The 23,815-nt window shown below is 37.9% G+C and overlaps 1 protein-coding gene across 16 annotated transcripts in view; it reads right to left on the bottom strand.

Annotated features, from left to right (window-relative positions):
• Window positions 1-23,815, bottom strand: part of HDAC9 (histone deacetylase 9) — a 456,848-nt gene that overhangs the window by 204,738 nt on the left and 228,295 nt on the right. For 10 of the 16 annotated variants that reach the window (XR_003526976.1, XR_003526977.1, XM_027639053.1 and 7 more), the window contains 4 exons: window positions 17,390-17,631; window positions 16,275-16,425; window positions 14,069-14,195; window positions 12,282-12,403 (listed from right to left, as the gene is read on the bottom strand). Coding sequence is in view for 14 of the 16 variants with exons in the window: in XM_027639053.1 (XP_027494854.1) it covers window positions 12,282-12,403; window positions 14,069-14,195; window positions 16,275-16,425; window positions 17,390-17,631 (642 nt within the window). In the remaining 2 variants the exon portion in view is untranslated. The remainder of the gene's footprint in view (window positions 1-12,281; window positions 12,404-14,068; window positions 14,196-16,274; window positions 16,426-17,389; window positions 17,632-23,815) is intronic. The other 6 variants (XM_027639050.1, XM_027639056.1, XM_027639052.1 and 3 more) reach the window with 3 other exon arrangements.

The following is a 23,815-nucleotide window of genomic DNA, read 5'->3' as shown; positions in this document are numbered from 1 at the left end:
ATCTAACCAGTTTGAGGATGATGTTCATTGCTCCAATGAACAAAATACAGAACTGGACACCGGTTTCTTGATTCCTAGCTGTGCCTGAGGCATTGACTTGGTGCGTGACTGCAGAGATCACCGCAACATCCTGCTCCACCAAAGCTGTGGCAGAATTATTGTTGACTGCAAGAGGTATGGATCACAACAGCAATCCTATGTGCTTCAGTGCACTCCTACATGAGGGCAATAATAACACATCTATTATTGCCAATGCTCTTCTGATAGTTAAAAAGGCAAAATTAATCATTTTGACCTTCAAGTATGGAGCTGTGGATTGCAATTATAAATGTATATACATATATATACATATTCACTGCCCCAAGGCACTGATGTAAGATTAATCAGAAACTATTTTAATTGTTTAAACTCTGAATAAGTGAGCAAAAAGTGAAAATAAATATTTCAAACCTTTTATTTTAATTTAATTGTTCCCCTAGTATTTGCAAGACACTTGGAAAGTCATAGTTACAAATGGTCAAGAATTATGATAATTAATCTGCCTTATGTTTCAAATTATTATTTGGCTCAATATTTTAACTAGTGATTCTTAGAAATGGTCTATAGAGGGATAATGTTCAAAATAACTGCTCTGCATTAGCCACTCGATAAGTATTTCTACTGCACACTATTGGCTCCTTTGCTCATCTTAATTAATCCACTGCCAAGGATGAATACGTTCATCACCCAAAGGCATTCTCCGTGTGGAAAAGAAGTGTCACATGGGGAGTCAGTGCCAAATAACTTTTTGAGGCTAAAGATTTACTCCCCAGCTTGCTGCAGAGTAGCATCCTCATGCAAACAAAAATCCCTAAGAACTAACCTTTTTTTTTTCTGTATTGGTACCACAGAATTATTGAAAAGACCTTCAGGTAGTCTATTACTTTATACGGTGATTCAACCGTATAAAGAGACTGACACAGCAAGATAATTAATGCATGTGGCTAACTTGCTGTATGTTAAGCATCCCATTGTGGTCCAGAACTCAAAACTAGATTAATTCTACACCATATAACAGACGTTCTGTATCACACCTTCCTGAGGAAATGGGACCTCCTTTAAAGTGCTGGAGGTGCCAAATGCGGCGGGGTTTGCTGGGTTAGGTGACTCCAAATATAGTGGACTGAATCATCCCACCAAGGAGCCCAAATGCCATAGACAAAAGAATAAAACAAGAGAATGTGTCCAGGAGTGTGGCAGATAAGGAAAACAGGATGGCAAATTTTTGTGGCAGCAGTCTAGTAGATTGGGCTAATAATTTAAAATCCTTCTAAGAACCAATATACATCTGATATTGGTTTAATTGGTCACTATATAGGTTAATCTCTTTGCTCTACAAATCTTTGCACCTCTACTATATTTACCACTTTGGAATAAGTAATAATCAGTTGCCACTTGAAGAAAGGGTTAATTTATTATTTGAGAGTGTTTTGTGGCAAAGAAAACAAAAAGACACAGCCATTTTCTCTGAAGGTCATAAAAACCCATGTCAGTGATCTCAATGCAAATCAGTTGATACCCACTTGAGTGATTCACTTGAGAGGATTTCAGGAAAGACTAGTCTGAAAATGACTTTGTTGATGTAGCTATAGCATAAGTTGGAATAATGATATGTTGCATTATATGGCTTGTTCAGTTTCATTGGTATTACCTGGATTATTCTCTTTCTAGTGCTAGTAATAATGGACTGCTAACACTCTTTAAATAATTGTAACTGACAAACAGATATGAAAGATACAAAAAAAGATAAGTTTAAACAACAACAGAAGATAATAGAGGCAATCCAAGGATTGGTTACCAACTCCTTGGCATGACCCGTAATGATTTCTGCAGAACTGCAAACACTGGTTGTAGATGAAGACGGCAGTGTCCCAATGATTTTTCTCATACTTTATGGTGGCTTCGTAGAGGAAGAAAGAATTAAGTAACTGTACTGTTAAAAATGGAACATACGCAGGCTTCTATGTAGGTACACATTAAAGTCATTGCAACAAACTCATTATGTAGGTACACATTAAAGTCATCACAAATCAGTGATCAGGTGAAGGAAAGTTAGTCTCTGCTAAGAAACATGGTACTCAGATACAAGCAAAAGAGATAGGAAAATGATTTGGTGAAGTCATTATGTCCTGTTCTCCACTTTGCTTAATATTAGCAGATACTAGCATTAAAGAATATAGTCTGGGGCCACATTGCTCCCAAATGAGCTGAGGTATTTTTGACAAGGCTTTGCTTCACTGTTTCATTTCATGAAACACACAGAAATATTGAAGAAGAAGGGATAAAAATCCTTTTTATGCACGGGGAGAAGATATATATGAAGGGAATGTAAAAGACAATAATGCACTACTTTCTGATGGTTCCTGGAACACAGTACTACTTTTGTATCAGAAGAGCGTGTGCCAACTTCAAATCAGCATTTAATGAACCCAGGCAGGAAATGGGGGATGGGAGAGGGTGCATAGCAAGGAGGTCCTCATCTCGAGGCTAAAACCATATATAGGAAACCTGAAGAACAGAAAGTGAGCTTTTGTCCAGACTTCGAAAGGCTCTAAAGTGAAAGCATTTCCTTTTCCTCACTGGCAGGCTGGCTTAGAAAAGCTGTGGGGCAGGCAAGGTAAATGATGCTAAATTTGGCTAAAAAGATTCCAGCACCAGCATGAGCAGCAGTGGCAAAACTGACATCTTACTTGAGAAAGATGAGTTGTTTGCTGTTGCGCAGGCACCAACTGATATTACTAAGATCGTTTTTAAAATAATAACTTGAACTCCTTTAACATGATTAGGTCAACAGAAAAAATTAGGAAACAAAGACTTCATGATCTTGAAGTAAATCTTCACTAGTATTCTCTATTTCTTCAGCTATCATTTTATTAAGCTGTGAAGGGTTATATATGATACTGATTTGAATATAATCTATGGTGTAATCCTTACAGGCGTTGGGGTTTTTTTCTGGCTTATATCTAACAAGTATCAATAAATCAACATATAGTCAAGGAATCTTTCTTTATTCACACCACATAGTTTGCTATTTTTTTATAGTATTGTACTAGATACCCATGCACAGATAAGCATTATGTGCTTTACAACACACAATCACGACAGTCTAAGGAGAAACTTCCCAGTTTCCCTCCCAGTTGATGTAGGCAGAATGAAATGCGCAAGATAGCCCTAAGCACCACCAGAAAGGATAAATGAGAAGATAATCTGGGCTTCTGCACCATAACTAGGAATCCAACCCAAAGCCTGGCAGAAAGCTAGAGAGGCAGAGAGGCACAGATCAGAGACCAAAGCTGCTTCCAGATTCCTCAGCTGCTTTATGGAGAGTTGTGAATGTCTGTCCTTCTGAGAGACCTGGTGGTCTCACAGCCTTTCCTCTACCACACGTGGTTCTTGCAGACATGCAAATATGCTCTGAATGGAGTTTCTGACTGCTGCTCTGGCTTCCTGTAGGCAGCCACAGACTGTTTCAGCCACCTCCACATAGCTGAATATATAAAGCATAGGCAAGATGAGCAGTGCCTTTTTGTTTTCATACGTAACTGACTGACATCTGCTGTAGAAGGCCACATCCTTGTATTGACAAGACAATACTGGACAATGAACATAAGGACATCCTCTGGATTGGATGATGGACTGGAAGACACTAGCATGTAGTAAAATTCCGTGGGTTCAACGACTTCTCAATTCTGACTATTAAAAATGCCATTTCTGAAAGAGTTTTAAATTAGATTCATGAGACTAAAAGCTATTTACACATGCCCTCTAAAGCTCTTCCAAGAACTACATGGACCTGACTGCTGGGTGGTCCCAACAAGGCGGGAGAACCAGATACAGCAGTACAGGATGGAGACACTTTGTTTTTCTGTCTTGCATCACCTAATGTGTTTTCAGGATATACCAAAACTGTTTCCTGTACAACCAATCACTTTATGGGGAGTGCAGATCATATGTGAAACCCTTTAGTCCTTTGCTTTATGTTACTTTTGTAAAAGGTAGAATGCTTTATTTATTCAGACTAAAGTAAATATCCATTCCCTAAATAAAAAAAACAGGTTTAGTGAAACACATGGTAAAAGAGCTAATTAGATTAGAGAGGATCTTGCAGCCCTTTTGCTCTCTTTAGGCTAAGGAGGCCAATTTACAAGATTAGCAAATTTTCAATAATTTTCTAAAGCAGGTTCAAAAATTAAATATTCCCTGAAGGTATTTTAAATATCTAACTTTTCCTTGTTATTCACTGCAGTCTGTATAAAATGTAAAATGTCTGTTTCATTATCCATGCAAACAAGTGTTGTCTTGCTAGACATGATTTATTAAGTTAGATGTAGGAATTACTTATTGTACTGCTTGGATTTAGCCAGATTTGGAGATCTTTATATTTTTCATGAAAATCTGAACAGTGTGACATATTTTCTATGAGGCAAAAGAACAGGTCTCTTGATAGAATTTTTAATAAATTCTATTAGTGTAGAAACAGCATCTTGCATTTGCATCACTGGGTTATACAGTAGTTTCAATGAGGCCATGGTTTCACTGGATCTTATGAGTCCTCGTTATATGTCAAATCTGCTGAAACCATGACATATTGCTGCTATGTCAGGTCCACCTTCTTACAGGTAGACTAATATTCTTTTCCATTAATAAGTAGGGGATTAAAAAGCAATTAATACTATACTGTCTTGAACCACGGAATAAAATAACAAGGATATTTTAAAATTAATTCCCATTTTCCCTGCATATCGCCAAATTCTTTAATTTTTTCACACCTTTATATCACTTATGGGAGCCAACTAGCACCTGAGTTCTCAGGAGGTGTAGAGGAGAAAGAAGGTGGTGAAACAGGCCCTTGAATAGAGGGCATTCCTCATTTGAATGATAATAAGCAAATTAAGATACGCATGACTGGCGGTTCTTCTGGTTAGTTCTCTGCTGGTTATTCTCGCCCCTACTTATCATCTACACCAATTGGTTCTAGTGGGTAGAAGTAATGGGACTACAATATCATACTTACTGCAAATATAGCAAATCCCACTCTTCAGCCGCAATTCTCCACCCACATTCACTAAATCCCAAGAAAAAATACTCTCTTCAGTGAAGGACTGCCAGAGATAATCCCCTAGCCCCCACAGTTGAGGTTTTTGCTGGGGTCACCATTTGACCCCTAGATATATGATTTACTTTTTATAGAGTAATCATGTTTATGATTATGTTGTTCCCCAAGCCCCATACAAGAAAAAATTTGTTAATAGGTTGATTAAATCCCACAGATTTTAATCTAGGAAAATATCTAGCAGTGACATCACATTCACGGCGGGCAAAAAGTACAATCTAATATTTCATCAACCTTCAGAAATTCATGATGAAGCACCATCAACTTCTCCCCCATCAGTGTCATCAGTAAATGAGAGCTGGGCAGGTCTAGATTGCTGAAGCATACTCTAGAGCTGTTCAAAGGCAACAGAGAGGACAGGATGCCAAGAAAACAAAAGCAACAAAACCACAGTATATGTTGCTTTACTAGCAGATAAGAATCATAGGCCAAATTTATCTCAAAAGTAGGAAGGCACTTCAGCTTCACTGAACATAAATGAAGATAACACTGGCTCCAAAGTTGTTCAGACATTCAAAACATGTTTGTGAAACTTCTGTAGGAAAGGCTCATTTTCTGAAACTATCTCTCCATGTTAAGGGATGTGAGGGATGTGTTTAAAGTCTTTTTTGGACATCCATACTGCACCTTCACAATGATACTGAATTAAAACAGGTTTACTTTTAGATAGATTCTTTATGCTCTGGAATAGCATTCCAGTCCCCTACAACTTAATTAGCTAAATATACAATGCAACCTTCCATCTGGTAGAGTAATTTAACAGGAATAATTGTGCACCACCATAACTCAACGAGACACTGAGGAAAACCATTGAAATGCTATTTCCTTTCCTTTGGAAGAGAATTATGTACAATTTCAGCATGCTTTGCATTTCTAACAGTTAAAGCCAACAGGGAGGTATCACTCTCATTTATATTACTTTCCCATGAGAAAATCAAAAGCAAAGTACAAAGCTTATGTCGTTGCTCATGAATGGCCCTGTAATACTTACTTGGCTTTAGCCAGAACATGTTATTTGGCAGCTAAACCCCTTAATTAGAGTTGTGGGTTTGAATAGATTTTTCAGTGAAACTATGTTTCGCAGGACTTTGGAGAAGTGAAATCTTTACTAACCAACATCATCTATTTTGGATGATCTGATACCATGTGATTTCCACTTTTCCCTTCTCTGTCTGTTTCCCTCTTTTTGCCATTTTTTAGATGTTCTTGTTTACTTTTCAACTGTCCCTGCTCTAAATACAGCGGAAGAAAAGTCCTAGTCCTACTGAAATCAAACAGGACAGTTTCTACTGACTTCAAAGAGTCTCCGATTTTATATGCAGTATTTTTTAACTTATTTATCCAGAGGGAATAGGCTTTGAAATGCCCATTAAAATCACTGAACTTCATTGTCAATGGACATTATGCTCTTAAAACGCTTTACATTTCAGAACTGTTCCCTGTTCCTTATTGAACCTGTTTCTTTAGGTTCCAAAGTCAAAAAGATGTCTAGTATCTGATTACCTGCTTATCAAAAAATTATGCAAGGTACTTCCTAAAGCTAATTTATAAAACATTTTTGAAAACATATACAGTTTGGGTAAGAAAACCTTTATGTAATCACATGAAGCAGAACTTTGTAATTCCATTTTGGTTATGGATTGGACAGTAAAAGAATTAAGATAGTATTTTGACCAAGACTGTATAATTAGTCTAGCCATGAAAAAGGTTCAGTATCTAGCACAACAGAGTAATTACTGGCAAGACAGAATAGGATGTATATACAAGTAGTGGGACTTTTGGTAAAACAGAAATACAGTGTATCTTGAAAAGAGTAAGAATCATCCATACATAAAAACCTTGCTTTCCTGCAGTTAAAAGTAAGTGTTAATAGAAGAACAACCTTGCACTGATGGGAAGACTATGATGGTCTTCATGGGAGTGATTCTGGTGAGGATTCCTATTAAACCCTGGTGCAGGCCCTGGAAGCTTACATGATACCAAAGCATACCTACACAAGTTCTTTTCTCTCTGACAATGTCATTTAAGCCTACCCTAGCATTCATTATTGTTTAGTTTTAAGCTATCTATCTCAAAAAATTTCTCCTCTAACTTGAGTTAAATCAGAATAACAGGACATCCCTCCTCAGCCCCAGCTTAGGAGGCTGCAGAGCTCTGACAGGCCCAGATGACTGCAGCCCAGCACAGTAGCTACAACCATATTACATTTCCTTGGAGCTGCTGGCTCCCATGGACTGAATGCTGTTTTGTCTGTTCATTATGTGAATCTGAAAGCTGTTAACAATAGTTTGCTTCAGATTCGCTCCTCAATTTCAAGTGAAAGTTTCTTCTTCTAAAACCTCTTACTACTAATCACATCCTCTCAAATTATTGACAATGAATTTGGGAAGGCTAAAAATGTCTGTTGGTTAACGGGAAAAGGAGTCAAGATCAGGATACCTTCTGTATCCCTTCTCATTTTGATAAGCACTGATGATTTCTTTTGGGCACATTACCTAGTCCAAATTTGTTGAGACTAACTAACCCAGGAAAACAAGGACTCTGAGAGGCAGAAATGCTTAGCATCCTGAAAAATAAGATAAAATTAGGAGAATCATAACATGTTTGTCTGGTTTCCCTGCTTCAATAAACAAAGTGCCTCTCCCATTTATTGTGCTCACTCACAAACTCAGAGAAAAATAACACTTCTCTCCACTGAGCTTGACTTCTTCATTCTGGTAGACATGGTAATTGAGGGTTTGGAATACTCTAAGACATTTTTTTAAAATGAAGACCAAAAGAAATCCAGCTTTTTCATATACTGTTACTTCACAGAATAGTGTTTTCCTAGAAAATGCAAACAGAAATAAAATTTCGTGGCACAAAAGGGTAAGGGAGAAAGAAAAACTTTCACACAAAAAATGTTTTTCTTATCCGTTTCAACTGCTCCAGTAAATTACTGAGTCAATAAGTGCAGAAAGAATTGTAAGGAAATATTCTAATTAATTTCTTTTCTTAAAAAATTACATCTGCTGAGTTCTCATTCAGGAATCTTTCACTCTCATTACACAAGAGCTACACTGTTATTCTACTGCCTAATCAGGTTAACTTAATATGGTTTTTACAGAGTGATCTTCATGGCTGTGCAGCACAGCCCTCTTCCTCTCTTTCATCACAGTATTAAACAATCCTTCATCTCCTCTTTTTTTCCTGTATGAAATTACACAATTTCTCCTGTCCAAGCAAGAACCTTGTACTATTTGCTATTTAAATAACCCCATGCTATGTTTCCATTGAGCGTGCTTCCAATTTTTGGAAAGTGAGCTACAAACATCTTCTCAAATTGTACTATTGTGAGAGATCTTCAGATCCCTAAGCAAAATGCAAGTCAAAAGCTTAGAACTCCATCTGCAAGGAAAGATTCAACTGGCACAAACCCAAAATAAATAGAAATACTGATTGACATTCCAGTTCTGCCATGATTGTGCTAAACTCAGGAAAGAAAAAACAGTTCATACTTGATATGATGATGTCCCCAGGAATTTCTTCCAACAAAAGCCAAAACATGAAACAAAATGCAGAAATTCCACCTACAGCAACATTTTTTAAAGTATGCAGCTTTGGCAAGAGAGCTAAACTTTATTGGAACTTACTAGCTTTTTCTGGTTTGTATCAACACTTGCACACAAAAAGTGAAATTTTAAAGACTGAAGAAAATGCAAATGTTAGGGTCATTTCCCAGAACTTCTGCATTTATTTCAACAAAGTGAAAAAAAAATACAAAAAAAATACTTTCAAAAGATCCTCTATCTTGCCAAACCCATGTTGTTCGCTATATTTTTGTTAGTTTTACCGTAATCTCATAAAGCAGGTAATATTTTCCTGGACAGATAGACATAGAATGAAGGACCTCAGCAATCAAAAGTTCTCCATATTAAATGATCAGGTCTTCAAAAGTGCACAGCTCCCATCAGAGCTCTTATAACAGTCAGTATGAATTTCAAAAATGTTCAGTAATAGGGAGGAATTTTCAAACCTCTCTGGGTAATTTAGATGCATTAGTCTCATTGAAAGTTAATGAGCCATGTGCTGTTCAGGCTTTTGGGTCCTTTGTAGAAAACACATCTATGACTGGTATCGATGGTGGAAGTTTTTTTTTTTGATTTTTAGATTTTGATCTTATGCTGTTTAGACTAAATTCTGCTCTTAGCTACAGATGTGTAGCTTCTCCTCATGGTATATTTATGTCTCCAATGAAGCAATAGCTCCCCTTGCTCTGCTTTTTTCAAAGTCTGTCATCTGAGCATCTGAATGCAGCTGTGCAAAGAGTTGCATATCCTGGCCTCTAGCCCTTAGGACAATCCCAATCCTCCGTGCAGCTAAACTGTGTGAAGCCCACTGCTGACAACTTCTGCTGTATCTTGTACAGAAAGGAACAAACCACAAGGCTGAGAGTTGTTGAGTAACCATAGTCACTGCACTAGGATGTTAACGCTGGTACTTATCTGTAAACATAGAAAGAGCAAGACTTAAGTCTTTCCCTAGTTACCTACGCATCTCATTATTTAGATGCCAGAAGATTAAAAGCTGCAGAGAATATTTTCCTCTTTACTATACTCTCAGAATTAATTTTTAAAAGATTAATAAGGAGATGCCACTTAAGGACTAATTAAGCAAAGATTAAATGGACTGCTGAACAAGAAAGCAAGCAAGCAAGACTCATGATTTACAATGCCTGTGTGACACTTGGTGTTCCCTTAGTACTGAAAAACACATTAGGATCTCAGGAGAGCATCATTCAGCTTTGCTGCCCATTAAATCTGATCTCAGAGTAGCTAATTCAATCAGAATTATTTTCCAGAGCATAATATTAAAGTTGGAGAAGAGGAAGATACCTCTGTATTTTATACTTTAAATATTGAAAAAAAAAATAAAAAGCAAAACAAAGTTGTGATTAAACCCCACAACAGGTATTCCTTTCTTGAGACTGAAAGGAATGTGAAGTCTGCCTTCATATGAATTGCTGACTTCACGCAGGTTCAGCACCACAGAGGGTTTACCAGGAGCCAGTGGCAATAAGCATTCATAGCCTAAAGGGAAGGAAAAGAGGTTCACCCCTCATGGCAAAGGTCAGATTTCTGAGGCTTACAGCCTGTCCATATACACGAGTGTTCATGGGACATCTTTGTCTGGTAAGGTCCCATGAGGATGACAGAGGCTCCACAATGTCCCCTCTGCCTGGAGGATGGCCCTATAACCACCCAGATCAGTTTAGGGTCATTTGACTTGTGTTGATCTGGTTCCTGTTGCTTTTACTCTCAACCTGATGAACAATCATTGAAACCTTTGTGGGGATGTTGCTGAAGGCTGGAATGAAACAACTCCAGTACACAGAGAGACTGGATGTGTAAACAGGATATTTAACAGTTGCTATTTTCATGGATGTGGAGAGCTATCAAATATCCTCCACTGGTAACATACAACATGCTGTATACTTCATTTATATTTGCTTATCAGAATTGCTATGTAAATGTCATAGAAACGGCTATACTAATGATTATATTAGTATTTGTCTATTTATTCTGTAGATATCTTTTCAGAGGGTCATCATGTCCTTTGTTCCGTTTTGGAACCAATGCACTGCATGCCCAAATATTTGGAATAACATATAGAAAACATCTGGATTTAATTATATTATAGTCCTCTTATGCAGACAATGGGAATTGAATTAAGGAATATTTTGAAACCCCCACAGAGATATAAAAGTATTAGCAGCTGCACGAGAACTTTACTGTTACAATGTTTGAAAATGTTTTGTTTTACAGATCAACAGTCTGACACATCATAAATATCTATCATAACATTTAAGATATATACACATGGAAGAAAAAGCTTGCATTTAAAAACATGTAGATGAATTCACAGCATTTAGAAGATGTAGATACACTTTTGTTTAAAAACATGAAAATGTATAGTCTATTGGCACAGAAAACATACGTTGTACAGTGGTATTAAGAAGAGAACCACATAAGGGCTTATTGTGATGAACAGCCCAAACAAGACTTTATAGAATCTTGTTATATTGCCACCATATTGTACAAAGGGTAATTCAGCTAGAATAAATTAGCATTTTGCTTTTCATGCTTTCATTCCTTTGAAAATATTTGGGGAAATAATATGAGCTTAGAGAGTCTGCCCCAAAATATTAGATACAGATTGGATTTTCTTTCTGAATGTATGCTGGTTCCAAATGCCACTTCTTTTCAAGTCGGTACCAGTTTGCAGTTAGTTTTCAATCTCTCAGTGGCTAAATCACATTCAAAGGCTGTTAGCACAGTAGGGGGTCAGACTTTCTCTCTGAATGTAACTATATCACTCAACAGCAGACCCATGCAATAAGCGATCTAATGTTTTCTTTTCCTTTCCCCCTCCCTCCTCTGAGTGTCTCTCTGCATTCCTGGATACCAGTCACTGCACCAAGGACCTGAGGCAACAGCCTCATGGACTCCACTGCCATCCTTCTAGCTTTTTTTATGGTGCAAAAACATCAAGTCTACAGTTCACCTGCTGTCAATACAAAACATTTAATTGCTTAATCTTCTAAAATATTTAAAAACCTTCAAAAGAACATTGTAAAATATTACACATTCCTTTGCATAAGAAGACATGCAAATGTGTGTATATGCACATATGTATACAAACTTTGACAACCAATGACACAAAATATAATATTAATCCGATTCCTCTTCTTTCCATGATTTGCCCTGAAAATGCCCTGAAAAAACACTGTCTAATGGCAGAAAACTGTCTGGAGATAGATACTGTATCTACCATGCAAGACAGAGAGAGTTGCTAAAGCCAGAAGTAATACTGAGACAAAGAAAATATAAGTCCCTGAAATTGTAGTCTGTTTAGAAACTGAATTTATCAGGACTGAAGCTTGCACTAGCTGTTAGCACTGAGAAACACTGACTCTTGATACCATGTGGCCAGTGTGACCTTGTAAAGATGCAGCCAGGATCTCTGAACTTACCCATAGTATCATCCTGAATAGCATTTGTGGAATATGCCTTGCTGATGGACAGACTGTTTGAAATAAAGGGTGGGAGAACTGCTGGGCAAGGGGTTCGAATAAACTACACTAACTCACCCGTTTTACGAAGTGGAAAATCATCCTTGGCATCCTGTGCTCCTGGTAAAGTGTATTTGTATGGTGGTGAGGCCCCGCTCAGGGGTGGAGAGCTTTGATCCAGTGAGGTATGGTGGGCAGCCCTGCAGCAGACACAGAGAGGTCACAAATTAGCAGTCACTGAGGTGACCAGCAGTAACTATCTACACATGTTGTACATATGTCTCAGCTGTGTTTATGTTCTTGTTCGTGTAAGTGTGCACAAACCACAGGCTCATGTAACCAATTTCACTCTTACAGTAAGTTATGGAACTCCTTGGGATTCCCAAGAATGCACTTTTTGCACTCATTATAAAAGTCACATAAGATAAGAGTCATGTTGACCTACAGACAGGATCTGTCACCAGTCTGGGGAACTGACCACTTCAGATGGTTGCATTTTAATATGAATCAGCTGACACACAGCAAAAGCCATTTAAGTCTTGTTTATCACGTACAAATAGAAATTGTAGGTGATATGCATAGAAATTGCATAGTTTGCTCAGACACAGGGGTTGGTAGGTTTTTCTGTTTGGTTGGTTTTTTGGTTTTTGGTTTTTTGGTTAATTTTTTTATTTAGAGTTGGAGAGAGAGGGACAGGACGGAAACTTTCAAACTTTTGTTTATCAAAACATAATTTTACTTGGCCTTTTACAGACTCTCCCTGTCTTTCTAACACAGTGTAGTTAATACCATATCTCTGTCAAAAGGGGCACTACCATGAGAGGAAGGACTACTTTCCGCAGTTTAGCTGAAGACATGCTCTGCAAAGCTCCTCGTTCCCACTCATCTGAAGACTCAGAATGAAGCTCAGATTATTAGTCCAGAAAACTTACATATTCAAGAGAATTTTACACATTATGTGGAAGAAAAAAATTAAGTAAGCATTGTATCTGCACCAAAAACCATGTAACAATACATTAAATCATGATACCACAGTGCTCAGAGTGGAAACTCCATGGGCAGGCCTTCAGTAATCCTTTTCAAAAAGAACAAACACAAGATGAAAATCTAGTATAACATATGCACTTCCATTTGTCCTATTGAAGGTCAGTTTAGGCATAACATTGAAGCCTTTCAGAAATGTAGCCAGAGTTCATTTTGTAGGATTGACATATGTGTCTGTTGCAATAGGGCAGTCAAAAAGGAACTAATAAGTTAAAAAAAAAAGGGGGGGGGAAATAAAAACTGCAAAACTGTAAACTCTAACACGTTAATAGGCCCACTGCAGGACAACCGAATCACTTGCCTGAAGGTCTAAGCAGATTCTTATCAAGGCCAAGGCATCAAAAGAATATGCGGTTTCAGACACTAAAATCTATCAGAATAAGAAAAATTAAATGACCACTATCTTTCTCAAAATCCCGTTGAGTTACTTATGCCATTCAAGGTACTGGAATCAAAGCAGCATCTCTTCAAGAAGAAATAAGTTTTGTGATTGATTCCAAATCCAAGTAAGTCAAGCACAAAGTTGTTCTAACTGTACAATTTGAAGATACTTGGAAAAATTACAGGTATTTGTGATAGTATCAAAAGATGAAGCAGTTGAAAAAAAAGGAATCTTGTTCTGTGTAGCTCTCTTCTCATCACTGAACACTGAGTGCTCAGTTTAACCAGAAATACAACACTTACGGCTTTTTGCTGATTTTTTGGTTAAACTCCTGTCTTGCTCTGGAGACAGAGGCTCAATAACCCTGCTGCAAAAGCATTCTGGTAAGTTTTAACTGATATCTCAACAAAGCAAGGAAGCAGCTTCATACTGAACATACGTGTACCAGAGCTTGGGGTGGCGATTCATGGAATGATTCTTCCCATTTGCCGGAGAGTCTTTTGTTGCTGATTTACTCAACAGGAACTCCTGAAGTTTCTGCTTCACTTCTGTACTGGCCACTGCCCCTGAGACATACAGAATTAAATGTATTTTATCTCGAAAAAAATTACTTTTTTAAAGAAAACAAAACCCTAAACAGAGCCTGTGTCTTGTTGCTGGAAGTGTTGTATACCATAAAAAATAGTGGTGGAAATCAGTCAAAATGAGATAACATTTGGATTATATGTTTGTCTGTTGAAGCCTTAAATTGGCCATAATCCCAAACTCCAGTGAAGTCATAAGGAATATTTCAACAGTAGAGGAGGCCATTTATCCAGGGCCAGATGTACCTAAAGAATTTAAATTATTTCCTAATAATTCCCAAATACTAAACCAAGGATAGAACTAAAAAGACAGTGACAAAAGGTCACTTTGAGTTTGCAGTAAAGAATGTTTTTTTCTTTTTGTAAAGTAATAGTAACAACACAGCAAACTGCCCTCTAAAAACTGTCTTGATTATGAACAGAACACTGTAGAAAGAGTCAGCAGTGAGACTTTTTACTGAAGCCCCTTAAGAGCCTGTACCCATAATGTCTGGAAAAAAGAAGATAGTGCATTTTGACCTCTCTTGGTGGCTAGCTCAATACAGAACAAGAAGTAGAGCATGTCAATGTAAGGTTAAACTTCCAACTCCTACTTGCAGCACAGGACATGCTTCTTTACTCACAGTCATAATACTCTTCATTTTAAAAAAAAAGTATGAAAAAGAAAAATCTTTTAGTTTTCCACAATCAGTGACAAAAAAAAGAAAAAAAAAAGGAGGGGAAGAAAACCCATTTCTTTGAAAGTAGCAGCAGTAAGGCATACTTGATACTCCATATATTTGGTAACCCAACCCTAATACACTGCAGCTAGCTGGTGCGCATGTCCCCCTGTGACCCAGTTCCCATAAAATACCTCTACTACCCCCAGGCTTCACACCCCAAATCCCTTCCCTGAACCTTCCTTCTTTTCTCTACTCATTAAGTAGAACATCAGCAACAACCAACACCGGGGTTGGGCCCAGAGGTGTCACAAGCTGCTCGGCTGGCTGCTACATACTGACCAGCAAGTCAAACTGAGAAAGGAACCATTGAGTTCACATCTCCACTCTTCCTCTGGCAGGAGCACTAATAAAGCCCAACTGTTTATGGCGAGTCTGATTTTTTGTACCACTTAAGAGGAACCTTTTGTTCCTGCAGTTTCTACCACTCTCACACTTCTGGGTCAATATTCTGGTGATGTTTTATGGGCTCATTGTTCATCAAAGTACTGGAAGAACCATGGACATCTTATAACTGTTGAACTGATAAATTTCTCCCAAGAAAAAAAAGCAGGCTCACAATGTACAGTTCCTTTCTGCTTTGGTCTTTATCAGTTAGTTCTTGTGCTCATTTAGGGCAAGTGACAGTATCTGTTTGTGGGAGCTTCATTTTGAATACCTTCACACTGTACTTCAACCTGATTTTTAGACTGGCCTCACTAAGGAGAACTATTTGTATCTGTCTCCCTCTAGTGAGCATCAAATCCCACCAACCCTTTATAGCTGGCTTTTTTCCTTAAAACTATATATGAGCTACAAATAGCTCTCAGTTGGGCCTCATGAAATGGCATCAAGAACAAAGCCAAGCAGTTTGAAAAAGTACAAGTACTAGCAAAAGTATTCAGAAGTCTCATTCAAATCATTAAATATTTCATTGTATTTTCAATCTTGACACAATGCTCAAATAAGTTAATCAGCAAACAAATTGATTTTTTGCTCTTTTGTAATGCTTTCTGTATTGAGAAATAAGCTCTTCAGAAAACAGTTCTCGCATGAAGCTTTGGGCTTTCAAATTCCCTCATTTTTTATAAGAAGAGCTAGATTCTTGAGAAGCATATACACAGGTCTGTCAAACTGTGCTTTTTGTTGGTCCTCCAAGTCTGCACACAAAACAGAAATGTGTTTCTGTGGGTGCAGTGGGTGGCCCTGCCCTTCTCCAAGCACAGCCTCGACTTGTCAAGCTGCGTATTTCACACAGTAATAGGCTTCCCTCAGGTTCCTGTTCATAGTCCATTTTGGCTGGGAGAATGCAAAGGGGAATAGATTAATTTCTTATTAGGATTCATGGTACATTGGTTCTTACTTTCTCGTCCTCTTTCTTTGCCTCGGAGGGGAGGAAGCTGTTGCTCCCTGCGATGCCTCTCCAGTTCCTGCTCTTGCCTTTGCTGCTCCAGTTTCTGCTCTTTTTCAAGGAGTTCTTGCTGTTGTTTAATGGCTAGGAGTTCCTGTTGTAACTTGCACAGAACAAAAAGACATGAGAAAGTGCAGTTTGCACTGTTTTCTAGGTCAGTCCTGGTTAAAACAACCCCCTTGAGTATCTGTGGATTGGTGCTTGCTTTTGTGCTTACACTTCTTTTCATCTCTTAACTGATTTTCCCCAGTCTTTTAAGCAGGGTTAGTGCACTATGCTGGATATGCTGCATTATGCGGGATAGTGACATGGCTGTCACTAAAATGAACTCTAATGTCAGGAAGCAGCCTGCTGCTCTGGTTTCACTTCTCTCTCTTTCAGTAAAGATGCCTGGAAACTGCGCAGTGTTTTTTGCCTGTGCATCACCCAGCTCTGGCTGCCCCACACGGTGGAAGCTTAGCACAGCAGCATAATGGCAAGTAGATAACAAGGAAAAATGAAAAGAAAGGCAAGATCATAAATTCCCAGTCAAAATCCATTATAGTAAGCCCACCATAGTGCACGTAATCCCATAAATCATTTCCTTTTTATATTCAATGAGGCAGATCAGAGAAGAGTGAAAACATGACACTTTCAGGGCCTGTCTCCATTTTCCAAATGCAAATACAATGCACTTCCCTATATTTGATTTTTTGTCACAAACTCACTTTTTGAGTAGCCCTCAAAAAGTCTTTAATATACTAAAAAGTGCACATATTGAAAAGACTTGACATATTGAAGTCTGGCTGAAAATTCAGGTTGTAAAATAGATAGTTTGATTTTTTGTGATTGTGGTAGCTTCATGAGCTTGATGATCCTCATAATACTGCCTCAGTCTGCTGCGAGCAAGTCACTGATAGGTGCTAGGAGTTTGGCTTGAAAAGGCGTTTATCACCCCAGTACAGAGAAAGAAGCACTCACACTACCTCTCAGTCACAGCAAACCTTTCAGGCATGTTCCCTTTTCATGTCTGCCTAAGGATATTCAGTTTGCAGATAAAGTGAGGGATAAATGAAAAATGTTGCTACCTTTATGTGCTCCTGGAGCTGGGCCTGATGCTGGCGGGTCAGGTTTTCATGCTGCTTCTGAAACTCTGCAATCAGCAGTTGTTTCTGAATTTGCTGCTGCTGTTGGATCAGGAGTAGTTCCTGCTGTAGCTGCTTTTCACGCATAATTGGGTCCACCATGGGAACCATCATCCTGAGATCAGTTCGCAAGTCTAATGGTGAGATAGGCTCTAACCCCACGGGAACCTCTGACTTTACATCCACTGGGGGAAGAAAAAAACAAAACATATATATAAAATATAACTGGAGAAGGAGAATAGAGATCATTCCTACCAGGAAAAAGACCAATTTCACTCAAAGACTGATTCAATATACAGGCCTTTTAAAACATTAATGCAACCTCTGCTGTATGCAAACTTTAGGCATTCCTACCAGCGACTGGAGATTTTACAACTTATTTAGCACTTTCTTTCCATTCCTTGTTAAAATACTCACAGATATATTCTGCTAAACAGACTAATCAGCAATCCTGTTCTAAAACCATGTCATAGCCCAGTGGAGTCATACTTCATTAGAATCTCCTAGGCACTATTAATACTACACAATAAACACTCAGGGCACTTCCTCAGCATAAGATGAAGGCATTGCCATTCTCACTGTATTGCAAGACATTTTTCAAAACTACTGTGTAGATTTTTTAAGGCTGGTGTTACACATACCTACTGCATAAAAACACACTGGCAAACAGAGGAATGACACATATAACATTACAGGAAAATAATTTCACACACAAAACAAGTTTTAATACAGCTTTTGGAAAAATGACCACCATGCTTGAAGTGGATTAGACACAATACACTATATGTGGCTTGTAAGAAAACGAAAACATCTTGAATTATTCCAACTTTTTGTAGCTGTGTTATGTGTTGTTAATCCAGCATTAAAGTACTTAATGAAGAATTCTTATTTTTCTATCTCCTAATTTAAATAGAAGGGACTAAAAAGCAGTGCAAGGGAGAGAGATTTGATAATTTTCACTACAATACTTGTAAAGCTTTGGTTTTCACATTAAGTGACTGAATGTAATTTTACCTGTTGCAGAAGAACAAAAAAACTAGCAAGTACCATTTCTACAAGAGAAAAATAAATAGCAGCTGAAGGTCTCTCCTAAAGCTCAGCAGTTCTGATTCCATCCACGAGAGGACAGTGGAACACAAACACATTCTCTCCAGTTTCTCTTCCTCCCCTATCTTCACTGGAAAATAAGATTATTAATTGAAAACAAACATGTTGTCGGAAATGACTGTGGAACAAGATTTAAAACATATTTTCTCCTTTTTCTCTGCTTCATCTGTACTTGTTTTCAAGGAGAAAACCAAATGAAACAGAAATATTTTAGCAAGCAGAAGCAGCAAAATTGAAGCTGTAAAAGTTGAAACTGCAGCAAATGCAAAGAACTGAATTCTAACTGAATTATCAAATCTACTAGTAAAAGAATTTATAAAAAGAAAAGGTATTGAATCCCTTCTACTGATCATACTTTTTTCTTCTCAAAATTCTGAAAATATACAATTTTCTGGCCCCCTTTTTAAAAAAAAATCCTAATAACTATGATTGTAAACCTCAGAGTGTAACTCGCCTTCTTAACCCTCTATCCCAATAGAATGATTGTGTCTAAGTGCTTACTTTTGTTCTGAAACAAATTATAAAAAATCACCTTTAACTTACAAAAACTACTCTTGATTATAAATAATTGCTACCGACCAAGAGAGACATACAGGCAAACCCCCAGCCTTTCATCCCATTTATTCAGCAGCAATCCACATTCCATTTGTCTAGACTAAATATAGCTGCGTTTATACAAGAAATCAATAGTGCTTGCAGAGAGCAGAGCAAAGACATGAATATTTCATCAAACCCGGAGAGAAATGGCAATCAGCAAACTGACAGCAAACGGTGTAGGCTGACTGGCCCTCCAGATAAGTCTCCTGTACTTGGACAATGGTTCATTGCCTGCAAGTCACAATCTTATCATCAGCACTCTTCTATTTTTAACATTAATTGCATTGTAGGTGACAAAGGTTTATCAAGTTTAAAGGGGAGAGATGGATTTTCTTACATCTTCTGTGACAGGATAATAAGCCTTGCTAGGAGCAGTAGCAGTAACTGGTGCTTGGCAAGCCCTGCAAGGTCTGGTTCTCAATAGTGTTTGCAAACTGAACCCCGCAGGGTTTGGTTCACAATAGTGTTTGCAAACTAAGCCCTGCAGCTCACTTTGCAGATACTGGCTGTAAATCAACCCCTACATATCTTCACTGTGATTCAGGCTGATTATACATTCTATCATGGACCAGCATCCCACTTCTTCATTTTCAGAGAAACCAGTATGAGAGGAGGCCTCCAGATTTTTCTAACAATGGAAATTTCCTTCCACTATTAGTAAAATCTACAACTGAAACCAGGTTCAGTTTGATAAGCTACACATTTTCAAGAATTTTCACACACTCAAATAATTAATCTAGCACTGGAGTGGTGCTACTTCATCAAGCTGGCCTTAACCAACTGGAGTGGTGCTACTTCATCAAGTTGGCCTTAACCTTGTTCCTTCATGTGGGGGGAAAACAAACACTAATGACATAAGGTAGTTATAGAGACTTGAATCCAGAGAAATCAATACATAATATTTCATGTAATTTCAGTGCCATTATTTACTGGTAAATAAAGGCAAGGAATTATTTCCTGGCACAAATATTGCTAACATTAAGGTTACCTCCAATACTAAAGGCTAACATAGGAAATACTAACTTTTGAGGGTAATTACTATCTTAAAACTGTACTTAGTAATAATTAGCTGGGTATTAGTCAACCTCATCAGTTAAATTATTATAAACAAGTAACTGTAAGATTACCAATCAAACTGAAAGGTTTGCTGTTCTCTGTTCCTCTGTCCTAATGCCAAAAGTCATTTAGATTCTTCTTACTTGTTAGTAGCTAACAAGAATGAGATGAAGCAGACCTGTGAAAGTACATCAGTGTGAAAAATGTGTAATGGAGCAGAGAATCAGAATCAGCAGCTTTAAAAGCTCTGACTTTTAGCTGAAGTATCTTCCTCCCTGCCCCTCCCAATGCAATTGTCTCCAGAGAGCAAAGGTGATACAGAATGTTTACTCTCATTGGAGTTTTATATGTTTTTTCACACCCTCTACACAGATATATGTATTTTACAGGTAAAAAAATTGTCCTAATCAGTGCCCTCAACTTCAAATATCACGAGAATCAGCGCGATGAAGGACTTAAGCAACAGGATTCATCGAGGTATTACACAGAGAAGGAAAGGGATGGACAATGACAGAAAATATTAATCAGTTTGACAAAGACTAACTTCACTTCACTTGTTTTGCAGGATTTTCAGTATCACCAGTGGAGTAAGGTTGTAGTGGACATGATTCAGAGTGGGACCCTGTCCATACTCTTTCCACTGTGGTCCAGAGCAGATCGTTCCCAACAGCTCTGCTGACTACAGAGCAAGCCTGGGATTCCTCTCGAAGGTTAAATAAAGACAAACTCTCTGAGCTCACGTCAGCTGCAGTGAATACAACAGTAGGCTGCAGAATATTAACTAAAAATGTTACTGAAAGCTCAGTGATTCCAGGAAATATGCCAAAATTTGAGTAGAAAAATATTTAATTTTCAGCTACAACACATTGCAAAAGGCATATGTATTTATTTTTCCTATAAATACTCGATTGCTTTTATCTTGAAACATAACAACAAAAATAGTCTCAGAAGAGCATCCATATCAATTATATTCCATAAATGGCACTTCCCACAGGGCTTTTGAAATTCTGTGGAAAGAAAATAAGACACTTGCAGAATGGTATGTTTGCTGAGTGACTTAGATTCTTGGATCATATGTAAAAAGAGGTAAAAGAGCTTGTTTTAACCCTCAGGCTTTGCTTTTTGAAACTATTCCTTAAAATGGGAACACTGAACAACTGTTAAGTCTTCCACTAAGAAATGGCAGTTCAAGCTTTTTTTCTGGTGACTGGTTTCAATTCCTGATGTATTAGAAACACAGATCTTCCAAATCAGAAATGCTAAAGGAAAATATCAGAAAATAAAGCAGTCCGCTTTCTTACCATCTCCTAAGAGGGGCAGTCTTCTTTTTTTGTTGGCAGTTACCTTTCTTGGCAGACATTTATGCCATCTTTAAAAGCAGGAACCTAAACAAGCAACGCTGCCATCAGCTGAACAGTCATCATTCCTGATTTGAGATGCAATGAAGAAGAATCCTAGTAGACTTCCTTATCAGACCATCTTGTCAAGTACATTTATGATTGTTGCAGAAGAGGAACTGTGTGAAATTGCTGGGACTGCAGGAATCGAAGTTAACCTTTTCCCAAAGGAATGTCTCAGTTATGCTGTTGGGCTGGGACAGTAAGGAAGGCTGGACAGAGAAACAGGGCTGGTGAGCTCCTTCTCCTGCCTTGGTTATCCAAGGCAGAATTTTACTGGAGAAGAAGTTAAGTTTTATGAAGTGAACAAGAAGTACTACAAAAGTCAGAATGCTAAATTAGAACTACATGTCACAAGCTCCTCCAACTAGCAATTTCAGTAATAGGCAATAAAAACATATTCCTGAAAACACACAAAACCCAAGAAAAACCTAGAAGAACCACTCTGCCTAGAAATGGCCATACCTTACCCCAGACATCATCGTGGTGAAGTATTACAAAGAAAAGAGAGAATGAGAGAGCTGTTTATACTCTTTCCAACTTTGCTCTACAAAACAGAGTCCACCTAAAGTCATTATTAACTTGTACAGTACTTCTCATAGATTTCATATGCTTTTCATAAAATGAAAAACCAGAAAAATTTTGCAAATTTTAGTGCAAAAGAAACTGCCTCCATTTGGCCTCTTCTTTCAAAGAAAGTGAAAACTCTTCCTTTTTGCAGGATTAGCCATAAGTCAGTCATGACATAATCAGAGCTCTAAAGAACTTATAGAAAAGAGCTCTAAATTGTGGGAATAAAGATAATCAATGAAGATAATCCTTTAAATTTACTCGTCAGTTTAAACCTAGAATTTTTTAACCAGGTTTATGTGCCAACTCATTCACTGTAATTGTCTTTGAAACAGATTGAAAAAAATCTTTGAAAATACTGAAAAAATGAAATACCATAGCAGGCTGGAAGTTGCAGGATTAAGAAACAGAGGGTAAGAGCGAAACTTTGGCAGTCATGTGAGACACCAAGTAACTGGCAGGAGATGGGACAGGAAAGGACTGGCCACGCAATAAGACACGAGCACAGGATGAACATCAGGGAAAGGAGTCAAAATTTCTGAGCTTTCTGCACTGATAAGCAGCATCAGAGGGGCACTGTTCACTCTGAAATCTAAGAGCAGCCCTGGCACACTGATAAAGGTGGCAGTGAGGCCACAGTGTTAATAAAGAGCTAACAGAGGAGCTATGTGTCCGTTGTGAGGATGCTGGGAAATTAAGCGAGCAAAGTGGTTTTGAATAGCCATGACTAAAGAGGACGAAGACTGGATGAAAAACTGCTACAGCAATTGTTCAGTGTTCAAGACTGCAGAAAATGTCCTAATCTGGAGCCTGTTCCCCAGAGGAAAGGTGTCTGGTAGCTTTCTGGGGGAAGCTGTGCCACAGCAAGACCTGCGTGGCAGACGGCACAAGAGAGAAGCTGAAATCGTAAGAATAACTAGTGACATCAGAAGTACAAGTCAGATGATCAATAAACTGTGAAAGGTTAGGTTACCTCCCATGGGATGCTTTTATCATTTCAGCTCTGGTAGCTAGAATCTTGTACCTCAATTCTCAGCTGGCATAATCTGTCATCCCTCTGTTAACTTCAATATATGCAAACCTTCCTTATGCCACCTGAGAAGCTTGATGCAGAGCCTCTCTCAAGAGAACAGGGATGAAAGAAATCAGCCTTGAGAGCATCTCATTTTAGCACAGGGAAAAAGCATCCAGATTTAAGATGATACTTACAAAACTTTTTCTGCAATACTTAAAATCAGCAGAGGTTTTTCCTCCACTCTCACAATACGCTATAGAGTGCATCAAGATGAAAAAATTGTCACTTAGATTTCACTGAATGTTATTAAATATTTTGATTCATTATATATCCTCAATCATACACTGGATTTTGGTTGTCACAGGCAAGGAAAGCAGAAAGAAAACAGTAAATGCAAATGGAAAATTTATTTCAAAGGTAACACGATGACTTTTTATGGCAGTTAAGTACTCAACTGCAGTTTGTACTTTTTAACTTCCTCATTTGGAAAGGACAAGAAATTAAGACACATTTCAGATCAGAAAAAATGCTTTCCAGTTATTTTCTGGGATTATCCCTCAAGAGGTAGTAATTATTTTAAAAAGTACTATCACTGAATTAGAAGTGTAAGGGAACTGTCAAATTTCA

This window comes from Corapipo altera, unplaced genomic scaffold, assembly GCF_003945725.1.
Source record: "Corapipo altera isolate COAL_440 unplaced genomic scaffold, ASM394572v1 44, whole genome shotgun sequence".
Lineage (NCBI taxonomy): Eukaryota > Metazoa > Chordata > Aves > Passeriformes > Pipridae > Corapipo > Corapipo altera.
This window is presented reverse-complemented; position numbering and strand designations above follow the sequence as displayed.